This window comes from Alnus glutinosa, chromosome 12 (genome assembly GCF_958979055.1).
Source record: "Alnus glutinosa chromosome 12, dhAlnGlut1.1, whole genome shotgun sequence".
NCBI classification, from domain to species: domain Eukaryota; kingdom Viridiplantae; phylum Streptophyta; class Magnoliopsida; order Fagales; family Betulaceae; genus Alnus; species Alnus glutinosa.
In genome coordinates this window covers 24,267,702-24,285,318 of record NC_084897.1, presented here as the reverse complement: position 1 = coordinate 24,285,318, position 17,617 = coordinate 24,267,702, and the positions used below count along the sequence as shown (strand labels likewise).

At 35.2% G+C, this 17,617-nt stretch overlaps 3 protein-coding genes and 1 long non-coding RNA gene across 5 annotated transcripts; 1 reads left to right on the top strand and 3 right to left on the bottom strand.

The window, feature by feature from the left end:
* Positions 1-70: 70 nt before the first annotated feature.
* On the bottom strand, positions 71-3,501 carry LOC133852700 (uncharacterized). Its single transcript, XM_062289457.1, has 3 exons — positions 2,904-3,501; positions 1,889-1,939; positions 71-714 (listed from the first exon to the last, which is right to left on the bottom strand). Exons 1-3 carry the CDS (start codon positions 3,499-3,501, stop codon positions 71-73), a joined length of 1,293 nt encoding a protein of 430 aa, XP_062145441.1.
* Positions 3,502-5,591: 2,090 nt separating this feature from the next.
* LOC133851436 (uncharacterized) lies at positions 5,592-7,875 on the top strand. Its single transcript, XR_009895806.1, has 2 exons — positions 5,592-6,265; positions 7,606-7,875. It is a non-coding gene; the product is annotated as an uncharacterized LOC133851436 (long non-coding RNA).
* Positions 7,876-7,989: 114 nt separating this feature from the next.
* On the bottom strand, positions 7,990-10,588 carry LOC133851435 (probable mannitol dehydrogenase). 2 transcript variants are annotated; one of them, XM_062287869.1, is made up of 5 exons: positions 10,373-10,584; positions 10,155-10,268; positions 8,946-9,459; positions 8,470-8,623; positions 7,990-8,351 (listed from the first exon to the last, which is right to left on the bottom strand). In XM_062287869.1, the coding sequence occupies exons 1-5, from the start codon at positions 10,468-10,470 to the stop codon at positions 8,143-8,145; spliced, it is 1,089 nt and encodes a 362-aa protein (XP_062143853.1). In that variant the 5' UTR covers positions 10,471-10,584; the 3' UTR covers positions 7,990-8,142. The 2 variants fall into 2 exon arrangements, with proteins under 2 accessions (XP_062143853.1, XP_062143854.1); XM_062287870.1 differs by lacking the exon at positions 8,470-8,623 and having other exon boundaries at positions 8,165-8,351; positions 10,373-10,588.
* Positions 10,589-13,055: 2,467 nt separating this feature from the next.
* LOC133851799 (probable mannitol dehydrogenase) lies at positions 13,056-17,280 on the bottom strand. The gene is made up of 5 exons (XM_062288378.1): positions 17,084-17,280; positions 16,810-16,923; positions 14,253-14,766; positions 13,537-13,690; positions 13,056-13,416 (listed from the first exon to the last, which is right to left on the bottom strand). Exons 1-5 carry the CDS (start codon positions 17,179-17,181, stop codon positions 13,208-13,210), a joined length of 1,089 nt encoding a protein of 362 aa, XP_062144362.1. The 5' UTR covers positions 17,182-17,280; the 3' UTR covers positions 13,056-13,207.
* Positions 17,281-17,617: the final 337 nt, after the last annotated feature.

Below are 17,617 nucleotides of genomic sequence, written 5' to 3'. Positions count from 1 at the left end.
TCCATTCGTATTGTCCGAAGGGTGTGACAAAATCAGTCTTATACTTATCCTTCTCATAAATTTGGATTTGTCAAAATCCACTTTTCATGTCAAACTTAGAGAAGATCATGGATCCGCTTAACCTATTGATTAGGTCTCTTTTATTTGGAATTGGATATCTTATCCATTCCAAGACTTTGTTAAGGGGCTTGTAGTTGATAACCAACCTAGGAGCTCCTCTCTCAAGCTCAGCATTTTTCTGAACATAAAAGGCTGAACAAGACCAATGGGACTTACTTTTACGAATTATGCCTTTGTGCAATAGATCTTCTATTTCTTTCCGGCAAAGTTTGGTAACTTCATGACTCATTTGAATGGGTCTGGCCTTAGTGGTGATTTTTCCTTCATCAAAATCTTTGATATAAGGAAGGCTTACAGTGTGCTTCTTCCTACGCCAAAAGGCAGTAGGGATATCAGAACAAACTTCACTTTTGATCTTATCCTCAAAGAGTTGGATTCTTTGCTGAAGGGTCTTTTGACTTAATTGTTCTTCAATTCTTTTAACCTTAATCTCTTCTTGTAAAAACCCTATTTGTTGGGTCTTTGACTTTATTAGGTTAACAGACTTAGAGAATGAATTGCTTTTAAAAGTATTCAACTGACTTAATTCTGGTTTAGCCAGAAACTTAAACTTAACATTTTCATCCATAGGATAGGTAATTAAACCATCCTGGTCTGTCGTAAAAGGGTACAACAGAGTAATGAAAGGTAAACCTAGTATGACTTTATCAGTCATATTCTTAACCAAGACAAATGATGTTTTGAAGCAAACATTGTCTTGACACACATGGGCTTTACTTATTTCAAAAGTAATTTGCATCTTGCTGTCATTAGGAGTGAGCAAATCCCCGCAAAACCCGCCCCGCCCCGCAGAAACCGCCCCAACCCTCCCCGCAGAGCCCAAAACCCGCACCCATGGTGCGGGTTTTGGGGCTGTTTTTGGCCCCCCTGCGCGGGGCGGGGCGGGTTGCGGGGGGGACCCTTGAATTTTCTCGGGTCCCCGCCCCGCCCCGCACCCGCCCCGCATATTTAAAAAAAAAAAAAAAAAAAAGAAAAAAATATATGATCTTGGTTTTTCTTTTCTTTTTTCTTCTTGTTTGGAGCTTTTCCTCTCTATCTGTTTAATGTATGTCTTCCTCTGTTTGAATAAATTAAAAGGCATTGTTTGTTGTTTATTGAATCCGTGTAGATTTTTAGGGGTCTGTTGGAGCCTATTGTCACGCTAAAAGACTTGCAACAACAACCACAGCCTGTTACAATGCTGTTTGAGTTGTGTCAGAAGCAGGGTAAGCAAGTTGACATTAGGCATTGGAGAAAAGGGGCAAAGAATATTGCTAGTGTATATGTCAATGGCAGGTTTGTTGCCTCGGGTTCTTCTGAGCAGAAGGAAATCTCAAAGCTTAATGCAGCAAAGCAAGCTTTGAGTAAGTTATCGCAATCTAAGCCCACTAACACTGGGACGTTTGAATTTTCTGTACGGAGCGATGGGTCATTTGAGATTGAAGGAGCGAAACAAATCTTAAATGAGCTTTGTGGCAAGAAAAAGTGGCATAGGCCTACTTACAGGTATAATTATCAAAAAAAAAAAAAAAAAAAATTTGAACACAAGGAGTAATGGGTCAAAACCCGCGGGGATCCCCGCATACCCGCGGGGATCCCCGCCCCGCAACCCCGCCCCATCTACACCCGCCCCGTGCGGGTGGAGGGGGTTTTCTGCGGGGTGCGGGTTCACTTTGGGGAACCCGCACCTCTGCGGGGCGGGTTCAAAAAATCCCCATCCCCGCCCCCCCCCCGCCCCATGCTCAGCCCTAGCTGTCATTAGCAGAACGCAAATTCTCCTTTGACTTACTGTAATACTTCGTAGGAACCAATCCTTCTTGTATACAGTTCAGATCTGCACCTGTATCAATTAATACAACTACAGATAACTCAAAATCTTGTATCTTAATTCTAACCTTGGAATACCATTTTTTAATATGGATTCGGTTGATTAGGCTCAAACAATTTTCTTTAAATTGTGGAGGCGTATCTTCAGGCTTAGGCTCGGGCTTGGCTTCGCTATCTTTAGGACTGCTAGCGGCTGACTTCAGCTTGTGCTCAATTTTCAAGAGATGAACATCCTGTTTTAACTCTTGATTTTCTTCCTTAAGTATTTTAATCTCATACTTAATTTGATTAACTTCAAGTTGCAAATCTTTTATTGTGATTTGTTCCTTAGGTTTATCAAATCTCTTAAGTGTATTACTTAAACTTATTTCAAGGCTTTTAGACTTATTAACTTCTCTTTTTGATAGAAGTTTTCTCAACTTTTCTAAATATTGCCTTTTTAACTCAGGATTTTCAATCTTACTTATAAGATCAAGAAGCAATTCTTTTTGTTCTTCTTCTTTGGTCGTAACACCAATTGTTTTGCAACAAGTGTCATTACAACCGAAACTTATGTTTGGACCTGATTTAGACTTAGTGCTACTGCAGGAGCAATAGCTGCTTTCACTTGAACTAATACTTAGTTCAGAATCATTTTCACTGGACTCAGTGTCTTTTATCTCTAACATTCTTATTAAATTTTCTTTTTCTTCGTTAGAGACTTTTAGAGACTTAATGATTTTCTTAGCTTTGCAATCCTTTGCAAAGTGACCTGACTTACCACACTTATAACAACTATCTTTGTTGTTCTTAAATCTTTTAAACCTTTTCTTTGGTTTTCTCTTTTCTTTTTTTATAGAAATCATTCGGCTCAAAGCTTCTTTTCTTGAATCTTTTAAACCGTTTCTTATGCTTTCTATATTCTTCATGCTTATGAGACTTCTTATGCTTCTTTGATGGAGCTACCGAAGGTAGACCATACTGCTCACAGAAATTACCCATTTCATACTTAGCCTTTTTCTTATCCTTATTGGTTTGGTTAGATATTTTCATATCGATACACATCTTAAGACCTTCTTTTTGGATAGCACTTATAATATTCCCGTAAGTGAGATTATCATAATCTATCACATTGTTCTCATTAACTAAGACATCTTTGATCTTATGGGCAAAGAGGTGAGTCAGACAGTTTATGAATTTCTTTTTCCAAAACGGTTGGTTGCTATCATCTCTTAACATGACTCTAGAAAGGAAAACATCCTTATACCATCTAAAGTCGCTCAGGGTTGGACATCTAAGGTTACTCAGTTGGTCATGGACCCTAGACGCAAGGTGACTTGGTGTGCCAATAAAATGTTCTACAATTGTATAGAACAAAGTGTTGCCAGCATCAGAATCTCCTAATCCAACTTTCCCATTGAATATAGGAATTCCATCCTCATTGGTTTTCACAGCACTTCTTATGCTGGCTCTTGACTCATCGGTGAGATGCTTTTCCCACCAGGATTGAAGGGTTCCTGTGAAACCCACAACCAAGAGGTCGACAACCTCTGGCTGGCTTAAATCATGGTTCATAACATAACTGCTAGAAACCATGGTCATATGGGTTAACTTATCAAGAATTTGCTGCTCTGCTAAACCATCGATATTCCACTCGTATAGTTTATCAGCAGACACTGCAAATTGACTTTGAAAATTTCTTTCCTCAAATTGGATATCCGGGGGGGTAGGCTTAGGATACTAATTCTTGGTGAAACTAGTTGGGGGAAACTTAGGCTTATGGATCCTGTTCAGCTCTAAAGCTGAAAGGGCTTTTTCAACTTTTCTGATATTTTCATCTGAATCAGATTCGAAGAGGATTCTGTCTCTAATGAATTCTCAGAAGACTCAGGGATCTTAGCAACAGACACAGTGTTGGAACTACTGGGCTGTTCTTGTTTGGTTTTTACCAAATCCTTAAACATTTCCTCTATTTTTTCAACAAAGGGCTTGTTCTTGTTAACCTTTAAACTAGTTCCTGATTTTAAATCTGGAAACTTGATTATAGGTTTCTCTTGCTTAAAAAGCTTATGTTTCTCTTTTGGAAGAGGAAAATTATCAAGCTTTTCTTCAATCTTATCAAATTGGTTTCCTATGGAGTTTAGGTACTGGTTGGTGTAATTGGCTTGCTCAATGACTTTCTTAACATCTGTGTTCTCAGATGCAACCTTAAAGGGTGAGGCTTTAACCGTAGTGGTTCTATGTTGGAATACTATGGTTTCTTGTGGAGGGTGACTTGAAGAAACAATTGTGTTATCTTCTTTTACCCACTTTTCCTTAGAGATAGTTTGAACCTGGTTTTCTACAGGGTAAAACTCATCAATAAAATCGAAATAAGAGATGTGCATCTCTATTTCACTTATGTGTTTCTTAAAGTGACTTAAGATTCCTTTCTTTTGTTCAAGATTGAATCTTTCCTTATAGGCTTTCCTTCTTTCAAAGATTTGATTCTAACTCAAAATCTTCGTTGAGCAAATCGAAATCTATCTTAAAAGGTTTCTTTAGGGTGCATAGTTGGGGGTCTACAACTGTTTCAACTATAAAATCAGATTCCGCAGGAGAGGCATTTCCTTCCTGGGATTCTTCATCTTCTAGTTTTGTGTCAGCTGTATAACATGGATGACTCACTTGGGAGGTTGTCTGGACTCCCTTTAACTTAAGTTTTCTCAGTTCTTTTTCCAACTCTAGATCTCGTCGCTTTAGTTTTTCCGTTGAGGTTGAATCGGCGAACGAATGCCTACCTGGAGCCTTATCCTTAGGTTGTCTAGATGATCTAGACCTTGGCACTTCAGATCTAGATGCATATATATATAAGCCTTATTTTTTTTAAAAAAAATAGTGTGGCCACATGTTGCATTTTGAATGGTGCCATGTGGCGTTGATGTGAGTTTTCGTCAGTTTTGTATGGAAAATGGACAGAGGTACCATTTGTAATGCCTCAGATTTTAAGACAGAACGCCTTAAATAGAATTTAAGACTAGTGGTGATCAATCCATACTTTTAATCGCTCGATCCATTTGATTTACTCATCATAATTAAGTCGCTCAATTGATTTTATAATCGATCGATTTATTTTATTCACTACACATTTGCTCGATTGACTATAAAGTCACTTAATCGATATTATTCTGATAATTTTATATTTCTGCACCACTTATTCTTAATTGATTAATAGACAAACCTAAATATCTAGTAAATTAGATGGGATAATATTATTGATATATAATATTATTATGAGATATTTATTGTACATAATATTATTTTGGCCTAATATTATTTGGTATAATAATATTATCAGTATAATAATGTATTCAAAAATTTACGTCAATTACGAAATGAACTAGGCTCAAAACGGGTTTAAAATTACACCCTAGTGAGTTATTAAATGAGAAAGGCTTTATATAAAAATACCTATAATTAATAATAATTAATTTTTATTAAAAAGTAACTCTAATTAATTTAACTAAATAAAAGTTAATTAGATATTTATAAATATTAACTAAAATTAATCTAATTAAGGTAGATTTAACCGTAAGTTAATTCGATATTTTACTTTTAAGTCAAATTAATTTAACTTAGGTAAAAACTAACCGCAGTTTATTATTTTCTATAAATTAAACTCCATTCCTTCGACAGGATTCCCACCACTCAATTATAGTTACTGAGTTTTTCTTTCTTCTTCTTCCTCTTTTCATTTTCTTTTCTTCTTGCTCTTCTTTTCCCTGTTTCCGTCCGAGTCTCCAAAAGGGGATGATCGTGGGGGAAGGGGGGAAATGAGAGTAATGGAGAAATTGAGAAATCAGAGATGAGGGTGAAGTTGAGAGAGAGACCCGATCTTTCCTCTTATTTCCTTCATCTTTCTTCTTCTCTTTTCTCTTCTTTTTGGTCTTCTTTCTTTTCTTTCTGCTTGTTGAATCAGAGAGGGAAACCGAGAGAGAGAAAGCCCGAGAGGGAGAGGGTGAAAGAGAGACATAGAGAGAGAGAGAGAGAGAAGAGGCGTCGATCGTGAGAGAGAGAGAGAGTGGAATTGAGAGTGAAACCGGGAGAAGCCCGGAGAAGACCCGATCGGAGGCCGATTTTCCGGTGGAGCCAGAGAACCCACCGGACCCAGGAGGATCCGAAACGTCCCAGGAGACCCGAAAGAAACCCGACCCTCCGACGAGACCCAGAGGCGCGATTCCAACCGGTCCCAGTGACTATTTTCGGCCAATTTTTGGTGGGTCTACTCCGATGGAACATGGGACACGATTTCCGGCGACCCGAGTCCGTTTTCCAGCGAAATCAAAGATGATTTCAGATGGGTTTCTCAGAAACTCTCTGGGTAATCTCTTGTAATTTTTATGGGTTTAATTTCTTGATTTTCCCCTGTTTCCAGTGGTGGATATTTTGGATGGATTTGTATTTGATTAATTGGGTATTTTGGTGTTATTGGTTTCGGTTAGTTGGGTGCTAGCCGTGCATGTGTGGATGATCGGCCTGCGCTGTTTTGGGTTCCCTGTTTCAGCTAGCCGTGTGTGTGTGTGTTAGGTTGTCAATGGTTGTGTCCCCTGTTTTGCAGTGCTTTGGCCAATTGGTGGTGTATTTTGGACCAGTTATGTGTACTAATTTTTGATTCCTAAATTGTTAGATGATGAATTTTAGTTGCTGATTCTTAAGTAAAATTAGAGGGGATGTTTGAAGACTAGATGTTAGAGTTAAGTATTAATTTTGGTGGTTCAACCGGGTGTGTAGCATTATGGATTTGATGTTTTGGGACTATAATTAATTGTTAATAGTTTTATTGGAAATTAATAGCGTTTGTTAATGTTTTACGAACTAATTAGCTGAGTTTGAGATTTTAAAATTAGTAAATGATTGATTTTGTATTATTGATCAAAGATGGGAAATTAGATACTAAGTTGATGCTCTTAAAGGAAAAAGGGCTAGATTATTATTGGATGAGTTTTTGGTATTTTTATGAAAAATGATTTTTGCTAAAATGATAATTGTACCCAAGTGAAATATCGAATACTCTTGAGTAATGATGTTAACACTATGTGTATATAAATACATATTTGTTGCAGAGAATGAACTAAGAGAACTGCACCAAAAGACTATAAGTATCTTTATACTTACTGAGGGCGATGCTAGTGGATTTTTTCATAATATCGTGTTTATTGCTTTATTTATTTGTTTGCGTATGTGATTTTACATATTTTATATTTTAACTAAAATGGTTAATAACAAAGCTGGTATGTAGTAGGGGGAGAGATGACTGCCAGTGGGATCTTTGGTTCCCGTGACACTAGATAAATAAACGGGCTAAGATCTTTGGCTCTTAGTCTACAGGGACTCTTGGATTCTAACAACAAACAAATAAATTATTAAGTGAGAAAAATTGTGAGCAGCAGGGGGAGAGATGGCTGCCAGCAAAACGCTAATCCTGACTATTGGTTCCATCAAGAGAGGAGTGTAAAAGATGATAATTAATCCTTGCATATAAAACTATCATATTACTATTTTATGGTTAGGTATATATTCAATTTATGACTGTGGTTAGCTACCATGGATCATGTATTACATATATACGTGATTATAAAGCCATATCTGCATTATTATTATTAGAAACAACAGACTCATTTAGGGTATTTTGTGTTTTTGTTTATATATATATTGGTGCAGGTTTTATAAATGAAGGTTAGGACTCAAGAGGTTTTAAAGCTAAGGACACATAGATTATAGTTTGTTTGTAATCTTCTGTGTTTATAACATTTTATGTTGATAAGATTGCTAATAATTTTCATGTATTCTTTTGTGTCATTATTGACACCTGTTTCTATGTATTTGTTCCAAGTATTTTCCAAATATGTTGGATAATTATATTTTTCCTTTACCAATTTATAACTCTGATGTTGTAGTAATGTTACGTGGAAATCGAAAAATTTTTACTTACGCTTTTTGCAAAAGCGGGGCGTTACACCATTTCTATCTTTTCCCATATCACAAGTACCACCTATGATAAAAATGAAAACTCAGGGGGTAAAAAAGTTTTTCGACCAGAGGGGATAATTTTGTATTTAACCCAAATTAATAACCTAAACATAATTACAAGACAGAATTATTTATTGTCTGTTCAGTATCAGATCTAGTGGAGATAGAATAAGCAATTAAGCAAAACCATTGGAACAGAAGAAGAAAATTAAGACACCAAGCTAGTCTTCAGGGGTTGGTAGCGGCCAAGGTGTTTCCGATGTCAATGACAAATCGGTATCTAACATCACCTTTAGCAAGGCGCTCCATTGCTGTGTTCACGTACTCCATTGAAATAATCTCTATGTCTGCCGTGATGTTATGTTTTGCTGCAAAGTCTATCATTTCTTGCATCTCCTTCATTCCTCCAATGAAACTTCCCGCAACCATCTTCCTTCCTGTTTAAACAACTCTTTTTAACTCTATAACCACGAATGAATAAAAAAGGATACCAACACACACACAATATATATATATATGTCATTGCAAAGTTTGTTATTAGTCTCATAGAATTACCCATAAGCAGAGGAAAGACGGGTAGCTCAAGTGGCTTTTCTATTGCACCCAGCAAAACAAGCTTCCCATGGGACTTCAATAGATCAATTATTGGCAAAATTGAGTGCGCTGCAGATACGGTATCAAGGATACCATCCATTGTATTCTTGGCAGCCTGCTCAAATTTAATATATGTATCCAAAATTACAAATCCAATTTTATAAAATATTAATTAAATGATTAAATTTATCATTTCTTATAAGCTTAAGTTTTTGAGACAAATGGTGATTTAAATATGGTATCAGAGCAAAAATCTTAAGTTTAAATGGGAGTTTGAGCCCTCAAGTGATGGAGATTGTTAAAGTATTGTTTAAATGATTAAGTTTAGCTTTTTCTATAAGTTTAAACTTTTGGGACAATGAGTGATTTAACGCAATCTATCAAAAAGTACAACTATCATGAAAAGATAAATTGATAATGTAAGCTATAATATTTACCTGCAATTGTTCTTGGTCACGACTAAGCAAAAATGAGTCGGCACCAAGATGTTCCAAAGCCTCATCTTTCTTGCTAATCGAGGTGCTAATTACCGTCACTTTCACCCCGAAAGCCTTTGCAAATTTAACAGCTAGATGACCAAGTCCTCCGAGGCCAACAACTCCAATATGCTTACCCGGCTCGGCGAGACCAAAATATTTCAAGGGACTATAAACTGTGATTCCGGCGCAAAGTAGGGGAGCACTGGCGTTAAGTGAGATGCTTTCCGGAAAGTGAATGATGTAGCGCTCGTTAGCTACCATTGTGTCTGAGTAGCCTCCATATGTGATCGTTCTATCGGAGTAAAAGGAACTGTAGGTAAGAATCATTTCGGGACAATAAACTTCAAGGTCATTCTTACAGTTCTCACAGGAATGGCATGCACCGACCACAGCTCCCACGCCCACTTTGTCTCCAACTTTAACTTTCTTCACCTTGCTCCCCACTTCTGTCACTTCCCCAACGAATTCGTGCCTACAAGTCGAAATTCCAGTGTTATGGTGCTTTCTTTGAATGCTTCGTTATTTGAGCAACCATTTTTCATATGTTTTTACAATATTTTTGCGTAAAGTGTTGTCTCTCATCTGTTGTGCTATTTTTCTCCGCGCCGTGCAAAAATTAGCGACAAATATTTGGTGACCCAAAATCATAAAAAATATCTATGAACCATTTTTAAAGTAGAAAACGAATAGGAAAAAAATAATCAATTTTCATAAAAAGATATTTTCAATTAAAAACATTTTAAGTCGAAAGAAAGGGTGCCTTATTGATAATTGTAAAAATAATTTACAACAAACAGTACTAAACGCTGAAAAAACATTTAATGTTGTTTAAAAAAGGTTCTTAACACAAATAAAAGAAAGTTCCTAATTGTAAAGAATAACTGCTCTGCTTAATTTTCCTAATAAATAGATTAAGGGCATATATAATGAAGAGATGTATCAGTAAGGGTTGTAAAAATTTGCAATTTAATTACGTCCATGTGCTAGGAAAGCAAAACTTAGATTATGCATCAGAAAAATTGATAGGTTTTGCTGAATTTCTTTTAGACGACTCAATCCCAGCAAAATAAATAAATAAATAGAGTCTCTTCCAAAACAAACAAAAAGTAGTGATTGTAGATGGATCCTTCATATAGAAGAGTAATGAGAAATTGCTAGGAAACATACCCAGGGACAAGTGGGTAGGTGGACATGCCAAATTCATTCTTCATCATGTGAAGGTCTGAGTGGCATATCCCACAATAAAGAATTCTGAACGTTACGTCCTCGTCTCCCGTTGCTCTGCGGGCATATATATTATTATACCATTTTTATCACAAATTAACCAAAAAATGTTAAGCATGCATTTGAGAAAAAACGAATCAATTGGTAAAGAGAAAGAGTACCTTCTAGAGAATTTGAAGGGCGAAAGGACCCCCGAAGTGTCCCTGGCTGCCCATCCGAAAGCCTTCTTGGGATGCTCTTGCTCTGGTGATTTCGCCATCTCTTCTCACACGTTGACATTAAGCAACTATGAAACAATTATGATAACAGAAAAGTGGCAGTTTATACAGGAAAATAATAAGCATTGAGGAGAGGGATTTAACATATTGGTAGTACCTATTATTGGACTAAATTGTCAGAGAGTATGTGGCTGGAGGTCATTCAAATTTGTCCACAGTTCGTACTGGAGAGCGACGAGTGGTCTCAGTTTCTCCACCCACAGCTAGATTTTCAGCCAACTGCATTCCCTAGCGGATTAGGATATTTACAATTTTTTTTTTTAATTTAAAAGTATTCAGATAAATAATTGTGAGAGACAATTTATAGGATACTTTTGATCGGATAAGTGATTGGACAACTCAATTTTTATTTGGTCAAGTATATTCTATAAGTCGTTTATTACAATTAACTGTCTAAGTTCTCTCAAATTCAAACAAATAATTATAAAAGATCCTAATCTCTCGTATGATAGCACGTACGTCCAATACTTATCCTTCCAATTGACTCGTGAGTCGATGGTCTTGATTATGGCCTAGGCCTGGGCTTGTGTTTGGATTTATTATCCACCACAAGGCCACAATATATGCATCCCATCCTATAGGACTCCGATCGAAACGACAGCTCCTAAGGCCCGTCACTATGCCATTTTCTCCGATTCTGTTGAATTTGAAAAGGGAGAGAAGTGTTTTGAATGATTGCTTAATTGATTGTGTGCCTCAAAGCACAATTATATACACAAGTGTGAAAGATTAAATAAATACAAAGTAATCAAGAAAGGACATGCAGGAAGATCTAAGGATTATTGTCTTTGTAGCATGATGTATGTTGAGGAATGGTTGGAGTGATCTGGTGGTATGGTGCAGTGTTGTACAGTATGGCCATTGTTGTACAGGATGGCCATTGCTTGTGCAGGAGCTGCTGCAGCAGTATGGGCTGAACTGTGACATGCAGAGGAAGCTTGAGCTGCTGAACTTAGACATGCAGAGAGAGAGCTTTGATCAGTTGAAGAGTAACGGCTAGTAGCCGTTACTTTGATCAGAATTGGCCGGTGTGCACGAATTACAACATATATAATATGCCCCCAAAATACATGCAATGGAGCTAGCCTTGAAAATATTTTGATGTTTGACCACGTTTTGCAAAAAAAAAAAAACGAAATCAATCCACAACCGTATCCTTAGATTTTTCTATTCTGGCAAAAATGTTAGAATCTTATTTCAGCAAAAAAGCAGAAGCCAAGAGACACGAAATTTTTGTAAGATATATAGAAGGCTTTTGAAAAAGAGAGCAGAAGATCGAAGAATTGTAAATTACAAATTTTGTCATTGAGTTGGCTATTTATAGATGGAAAATTCCTTTTCATTCAAATTAAGTGGCATTTCAAACTATTTCTCCTTTACAAAAAAGCCACTCCATTAGCAAGAATCGTTAAAATGGATGAAAAAGTAATTATGTGCGCGTCTCGTGACCACTTTGGTGTTTTTATTCTTTTACAATTATCAATGAAAGAAAGAAAAAATTGTTTAGGAAATTATATATATTCCTCCAAGAAATGAAAGGCATTTTTGTAAAAGAGTTTCAGGCCTCAATTCACATGTACACCCGTGAATGCGGCTGAATGGCGCCAAGCAGTATGATTAGAAGAGGCAAAAAGCTAGAAATTCGAAGTTAAGGTTATAGACAAGTGTAAGTTGTTTGTAAGGTGAAATAAGAATTAAAAGAGAAAGGAAAGTAGCTCCCTTGGTTATTTACAGTGTGGTACACTGCCATTTCCAACATAAAACCATATATATATATATATATATATATATATATATATATATATATTAATTTTAAAAAACATTATCAGACTATATGTATGTGTTAAATGTTTGATAATGTTTAAACATTATCTGATAATGCTTCTAATATCCATACTGTATTAGTTTTTGTTCCGTTTATTTTGACGTAAAATGTTTTTCGTCGTAAAATCTTTTTAGATAAATCATTTTTCAGAAAAAAATGATTGTCCTGAAAATGTTTTTAAGGCGTTCAGTTCGTACGAAAAAATCATCAACGGCAAAAATGATTGACAACGAGATTTTGGTGATAGTGGCCAGATTCGGATTCCGGCTAGTTTCTTCAAAATCCGGCAACATTGTGTGGATTCCGGCATCGGCCGGCCGATTTTTGGCCAGCTTTGCCAGAGTTTGGTAGGCAAGAGGCAGGATTCCAGCCAGTGGCCGGAATCCTATTGGAAATGCCACATTTCGGCCAGTATGCTGGAATTTGGGTCGCCATAATCCGGCAACAGTGGCCAGATTCCAGCATATTTGGACAGATTTTGACTACATGGCCGGATTTTGGTGACAGAATCCCAAAATTCGAGGACCTTCGGCGGTAGATTCAGGATACCAACAAACTCTAATGCCCAGCAGTGGCAGATTTCCACAAACGTGCATGCAAAAATGAAGAGTTTAAATTCAAAAAACGATTTTCGTTTTTTAAAAATTAAAGAAGATTTTTCGGTTTCACTGAAAATCATTTTAGGTTGCACCAAACACCAAAAAATAAAGAAAATATTTTTTAAAAAATATTTTACGCCTAAACAAATAGAATATTATTGTCCATATATTGTTTCCTCTGTATGATAATAGGGACACGATTTTCGACTAGGAATATTACAAGCAAAAACTAAGCAAATTTTAGATAAATTCATTGGAATAATACAGGAAAATAAAGACACGAGATAGTAGTCTTCAAGGTTTGGTTGCATCCAAGGTGTTTCCAATGTCAATGACAAATCGGTATCTAACATCACCCTTAGCAAGACGCTCCATTGCCTTGTTGACATACTCCATTGAAATAACCTCAACGTCTGCGGTGATGTTGTGTTTTGCCGCAAAGTCAATCATCTCTTGTGTCTCCTTCATTCCTCCTATGCCACTCCCCGTAACCATCTTCCTTCCTATTTCAACAAATCTTATTAACTCCATATATAACTGTTAATGTATAAAGCAGAAGATCACCAAGATGTGGATAAGAATGGAAAAAAATCTGTATTTTTTTTTTTTTTTGGAGGAATTACCTGTAATTAGAGGAAAGACAGATAGCTCCAGCGGCTTGTTCGGTAAACCCACCATAACAAGCTTTCCATGAGACTTCAATATACCCATTAATGGCAAAATAGGGTGAGGAGCAGATACTGTGTCAATGATACCATCCAAAGTGCCTTGAGCAGCCTGGACAAAGATCATCCATCAAACACAGCAAAATTGATATGCGAAGAAAATAAACTAAGGAAAAACTTCAATATTATACTTATCACCATCACTGTACTTTCATCACTTTTTAAATTATATTCATAAACTTTAAAAAGTGTCAATTTAATGTATTTATCTTTAACTTAATTTCAATTTCACCTATCCGTTATAATTTTTCGTTAAATTCTAATGGAGGGGCCGGGTGTCAGTATTCCATTAATATCTCCATTTTTTTTAGGAAAAAAAAAATTGTAAGGATATATATATATATATATATATATATATATATATATATATATATATATATATATATATATATATATATATATATATATATATATATATATATATATATATATATATATAATGATTATTTTAGAAACTTTGATAGGATTCTAACGGAAAATTCTAACAGATTCAAAAAAATTAAAAGATGGATATACTAAATTGATACTTTTTAAAATTTAAAGGATATAATTACAAAAGTAATGAAAATTAAGAGTGATAAGTGAAGTTTCTCATAATATAAGCTAATATTTACCTGGACTTGTTCTTGGTCATTGCTAAGTAAAAATGAGTCAGCACCAAGATGTTCCAAAGCTTCATCCTTCTTGCTAATGGAGGTGCTAATTACCGTCACTTTCGCCCCAAAAGCCTTGGCAAATTTGACAGCCACGTGACCAAGCCCGCCTAGGCCAACAACTCCAATGTTCTTACCTGGCTCGGCTAAACCAAAATATTTTAGGGGACTATACACTGTGATCCCGGCACAAAGAAGGGGAGCACCAGCGTCAAGTGGCATGTTATCCGGGAATCGGACTATGTAGCGCTGGTTAGCTACCATAGTATCTGAGTAGCCTCCATATGTGATTGTTCCATCATGGTAAACGGAACCGAAGGTGAGTATCCATTGGGGACAGTAATTTTCAAGGTCTTTGTTACAGTTCTCGCAGGAGTGGCATGCACCGACCATGCATCCAACACCCACTTTGTCTCCAACTTTAACTTTCTTTACCTTGCTACCTACTTCTGTCACTTCCCCAGTAATTTCGTGCCTGCAAGTTAAAAATCCAACATCATGCTATTTTTTTTTTTTTTTTTTTTTTTATCTTTTATTATTATAATTTTAAAATGTTCATGACTTTCTTGGTCTCATGATTGTTTGTTTGTGTTTATTTATGAGGTTTATGTCGGTCTAACAATTTTAAAAAGTTTTTTTTTTTTTTTTTCTTTTCTTTTCTTTTAAAGCCAAAATCCAAAGGTTTTTTGGTCCAAGTACTCTTAATTAAGGATATTGTTTCAAGGACATTTTATATATTATTCTGCGTAGTCTTCTGTGTAGAGTATAAATTAAGCGACTAACAGAAATTCACCATGGTTTTAGTGTCTCTTACACTGATAATTGTAATTTGTACGTAAAGTTGATTTGTTCAAAAGATTACATTAATTTATTGAACACTAAAAAAATGAGTATTTAACAGTATAAGGACATAGTGACAAGATAGACCTGATTAAGATGGTTTTTTGTTTTTTGTTTTGTTTTTTTTTTTTTTTTTAACAAAGATTAAGATGGGTTTTAAAAATAGGCTTCTAACAAAAAAAAAAAAAAAAAAAAAGTCAGCGGTATATATATACGTACACACTAATTAAGTTGGTCGTACGTCGACATCAGGAGACTTAAAAAAACCTTTAACGCGGAAAGGAAAACTTATTATTTTGCCATTTCGTCTTCTGTTGACATGGTTCAGAAAAGTTAAAGAGTAAATTAATTAAAGAAGAAAAAACAAGTGGAAAAAATTTAAAAAAAAAAAAAAAAAAAAAGAAGGAAAAATGAGAGAGAGAGAGAGAGAGAGAGAGAGAGAGATTGGTATGACGTACATGCAGCTAATGATATTCATGATCTTATGACCATAATGGCCAGGATCGATCCAAATGGTTAGGTTTTTATTGATAGACAAATTCAGTGTTAAATAAGAATTCAAAGTGGTATATGCTGTTTAATATAGACTTAGGCGAAGTAATTAAAACGGTCATATATTTTGATTTCGACATCAGATGAAAGCTGTTTTCACTTCGTTCTCAAAATTTCTGTTTTCTTATATTATGGTTTTGATGACCGTGAAAATTGGTTCATAATTAACTTTGTAATTGAGTGTTACAACTTAAAGAGTCTAAATTGGAATTTCATAAATGAGAAAACAAAAATATTCCAGGATCTTGTTATGTGACCAAGACGGAACTAAGCGAGTTCCGGGGCATAACTTTTGGAATAATAATCTACTTACAGTTAAAAAATGAAATTTGAAGAACATATAAAATTGAATTCAAAATTAAGCGACAAAGAAGAGAAAATTCCTCAAGTTCCTTTTGATTGAGTTTAATTCTCACTTCTCCAACCTAAAAAAAGAAAAATAAAAGAAAAGCTACAACCATGATTTTTGGGTAAAACAACTTTTTTATCGGTCTGGAAAAGTAAAAGTGGCAAAAATTGTTGGTACAAATAATTTTAGTTTTAAGATTTCGTGAACATCTCATGCAATACAGTAGCTAAAATAGTTAGCCGATAAAACTTAACTTATTACTCTCATATTTTTCATCACTTTTGCAATCATACCATTAAACTTTTAAAAGTGTCAATTTGTTGTATTTATTTTTCATATATATATATATATATATATATATATATATATATATATATATATATATAATTTTACCAATCCATTATAATTTTTCGTTAAATCAAAAAATTCAAAGATTCAGGCTTGAGTATTTTTGCAAATTCTATTAAATCCTGACCAACGTCTAAATCATTGTAATTTTTTTATTTTATTTTTTTTTTAAAAAAAATGAGGGGTATTTTAAGAATTTTGAGAGGATTTAACGAAAAATTATGTACAACGGAGGTTGAAATTGAAAGATGAATAGACTAAATTGACATTTTTTTAAGTTTATGGATATGATTACAAAAATAATGAAAGATCAAGAGTGATAAAGTAAAGTTTTTTCTAGCTAGTTAGCAAAAAAGTGTATATTTTTATTTTAGTTACTGTTACACACTTGTGGTATCAATTGAATATTGTATGGAAGGAAATATTTACCCAGGAACAAGAGGGTAAGTAGAGAAGCCCCATTCATTCTTGATGCTGTGAAGGTCGGAGTGACATATTCCACAATACAACACCTTAAACCTGACATCATCATCCTTTGTTTCCCTGCATATATATAATCATTTTAACACAAAAACATCGTCATCGTCATCGCTACTGGTAGTGATTTTAAAGTAGCTAGTGAATGTTTATGAACGCATATATGTTAAAGTGATGCATGCAAGCAGTACTGTTAGCTAGAGATAGCTAGAGTAGAACTGATCACCTTCTAGAGAAGTTAAAGGGCGAGAGATGCCCAGATGCGTCCCTAGCTGCCCACCCAAAGGCCTTCACGGGGTGTTCTTCTTCTGGTGCCTTGTTCATATTTATAGGCTAGATCGAATTAGAGAGCTGATCAGTATGTTGGTTAATTCAAGTTATTAAGGAGTGATATTTGCCAACACCAAGCTTTGGTTAGTTTATATAGAAAGAAAGAGGGAGATGCGCGCATATGGTGTCTCCTCTGTTCGGCTGATGTGATCAATGAGGTAACAGCCAAGGGCAAAATGTGTATATATATATATATATATATATATATAGAAGGTACGAATATCATCTTCTATATTCCCATAGTTAAGAGCATTGGTTCACTAATTAAAATAGAGCAAACAGCCAATACTTATAACCATGATTGTCAGTAAAATATTACGCTTCTATGACCCCGGCCATCTGGGTTAGGCACGCCATGCATTAATTAATTGAGTAATGATTCACTACCACCTAAATATACAATTTTTCACCACCTTGTTTATGTGGCAAG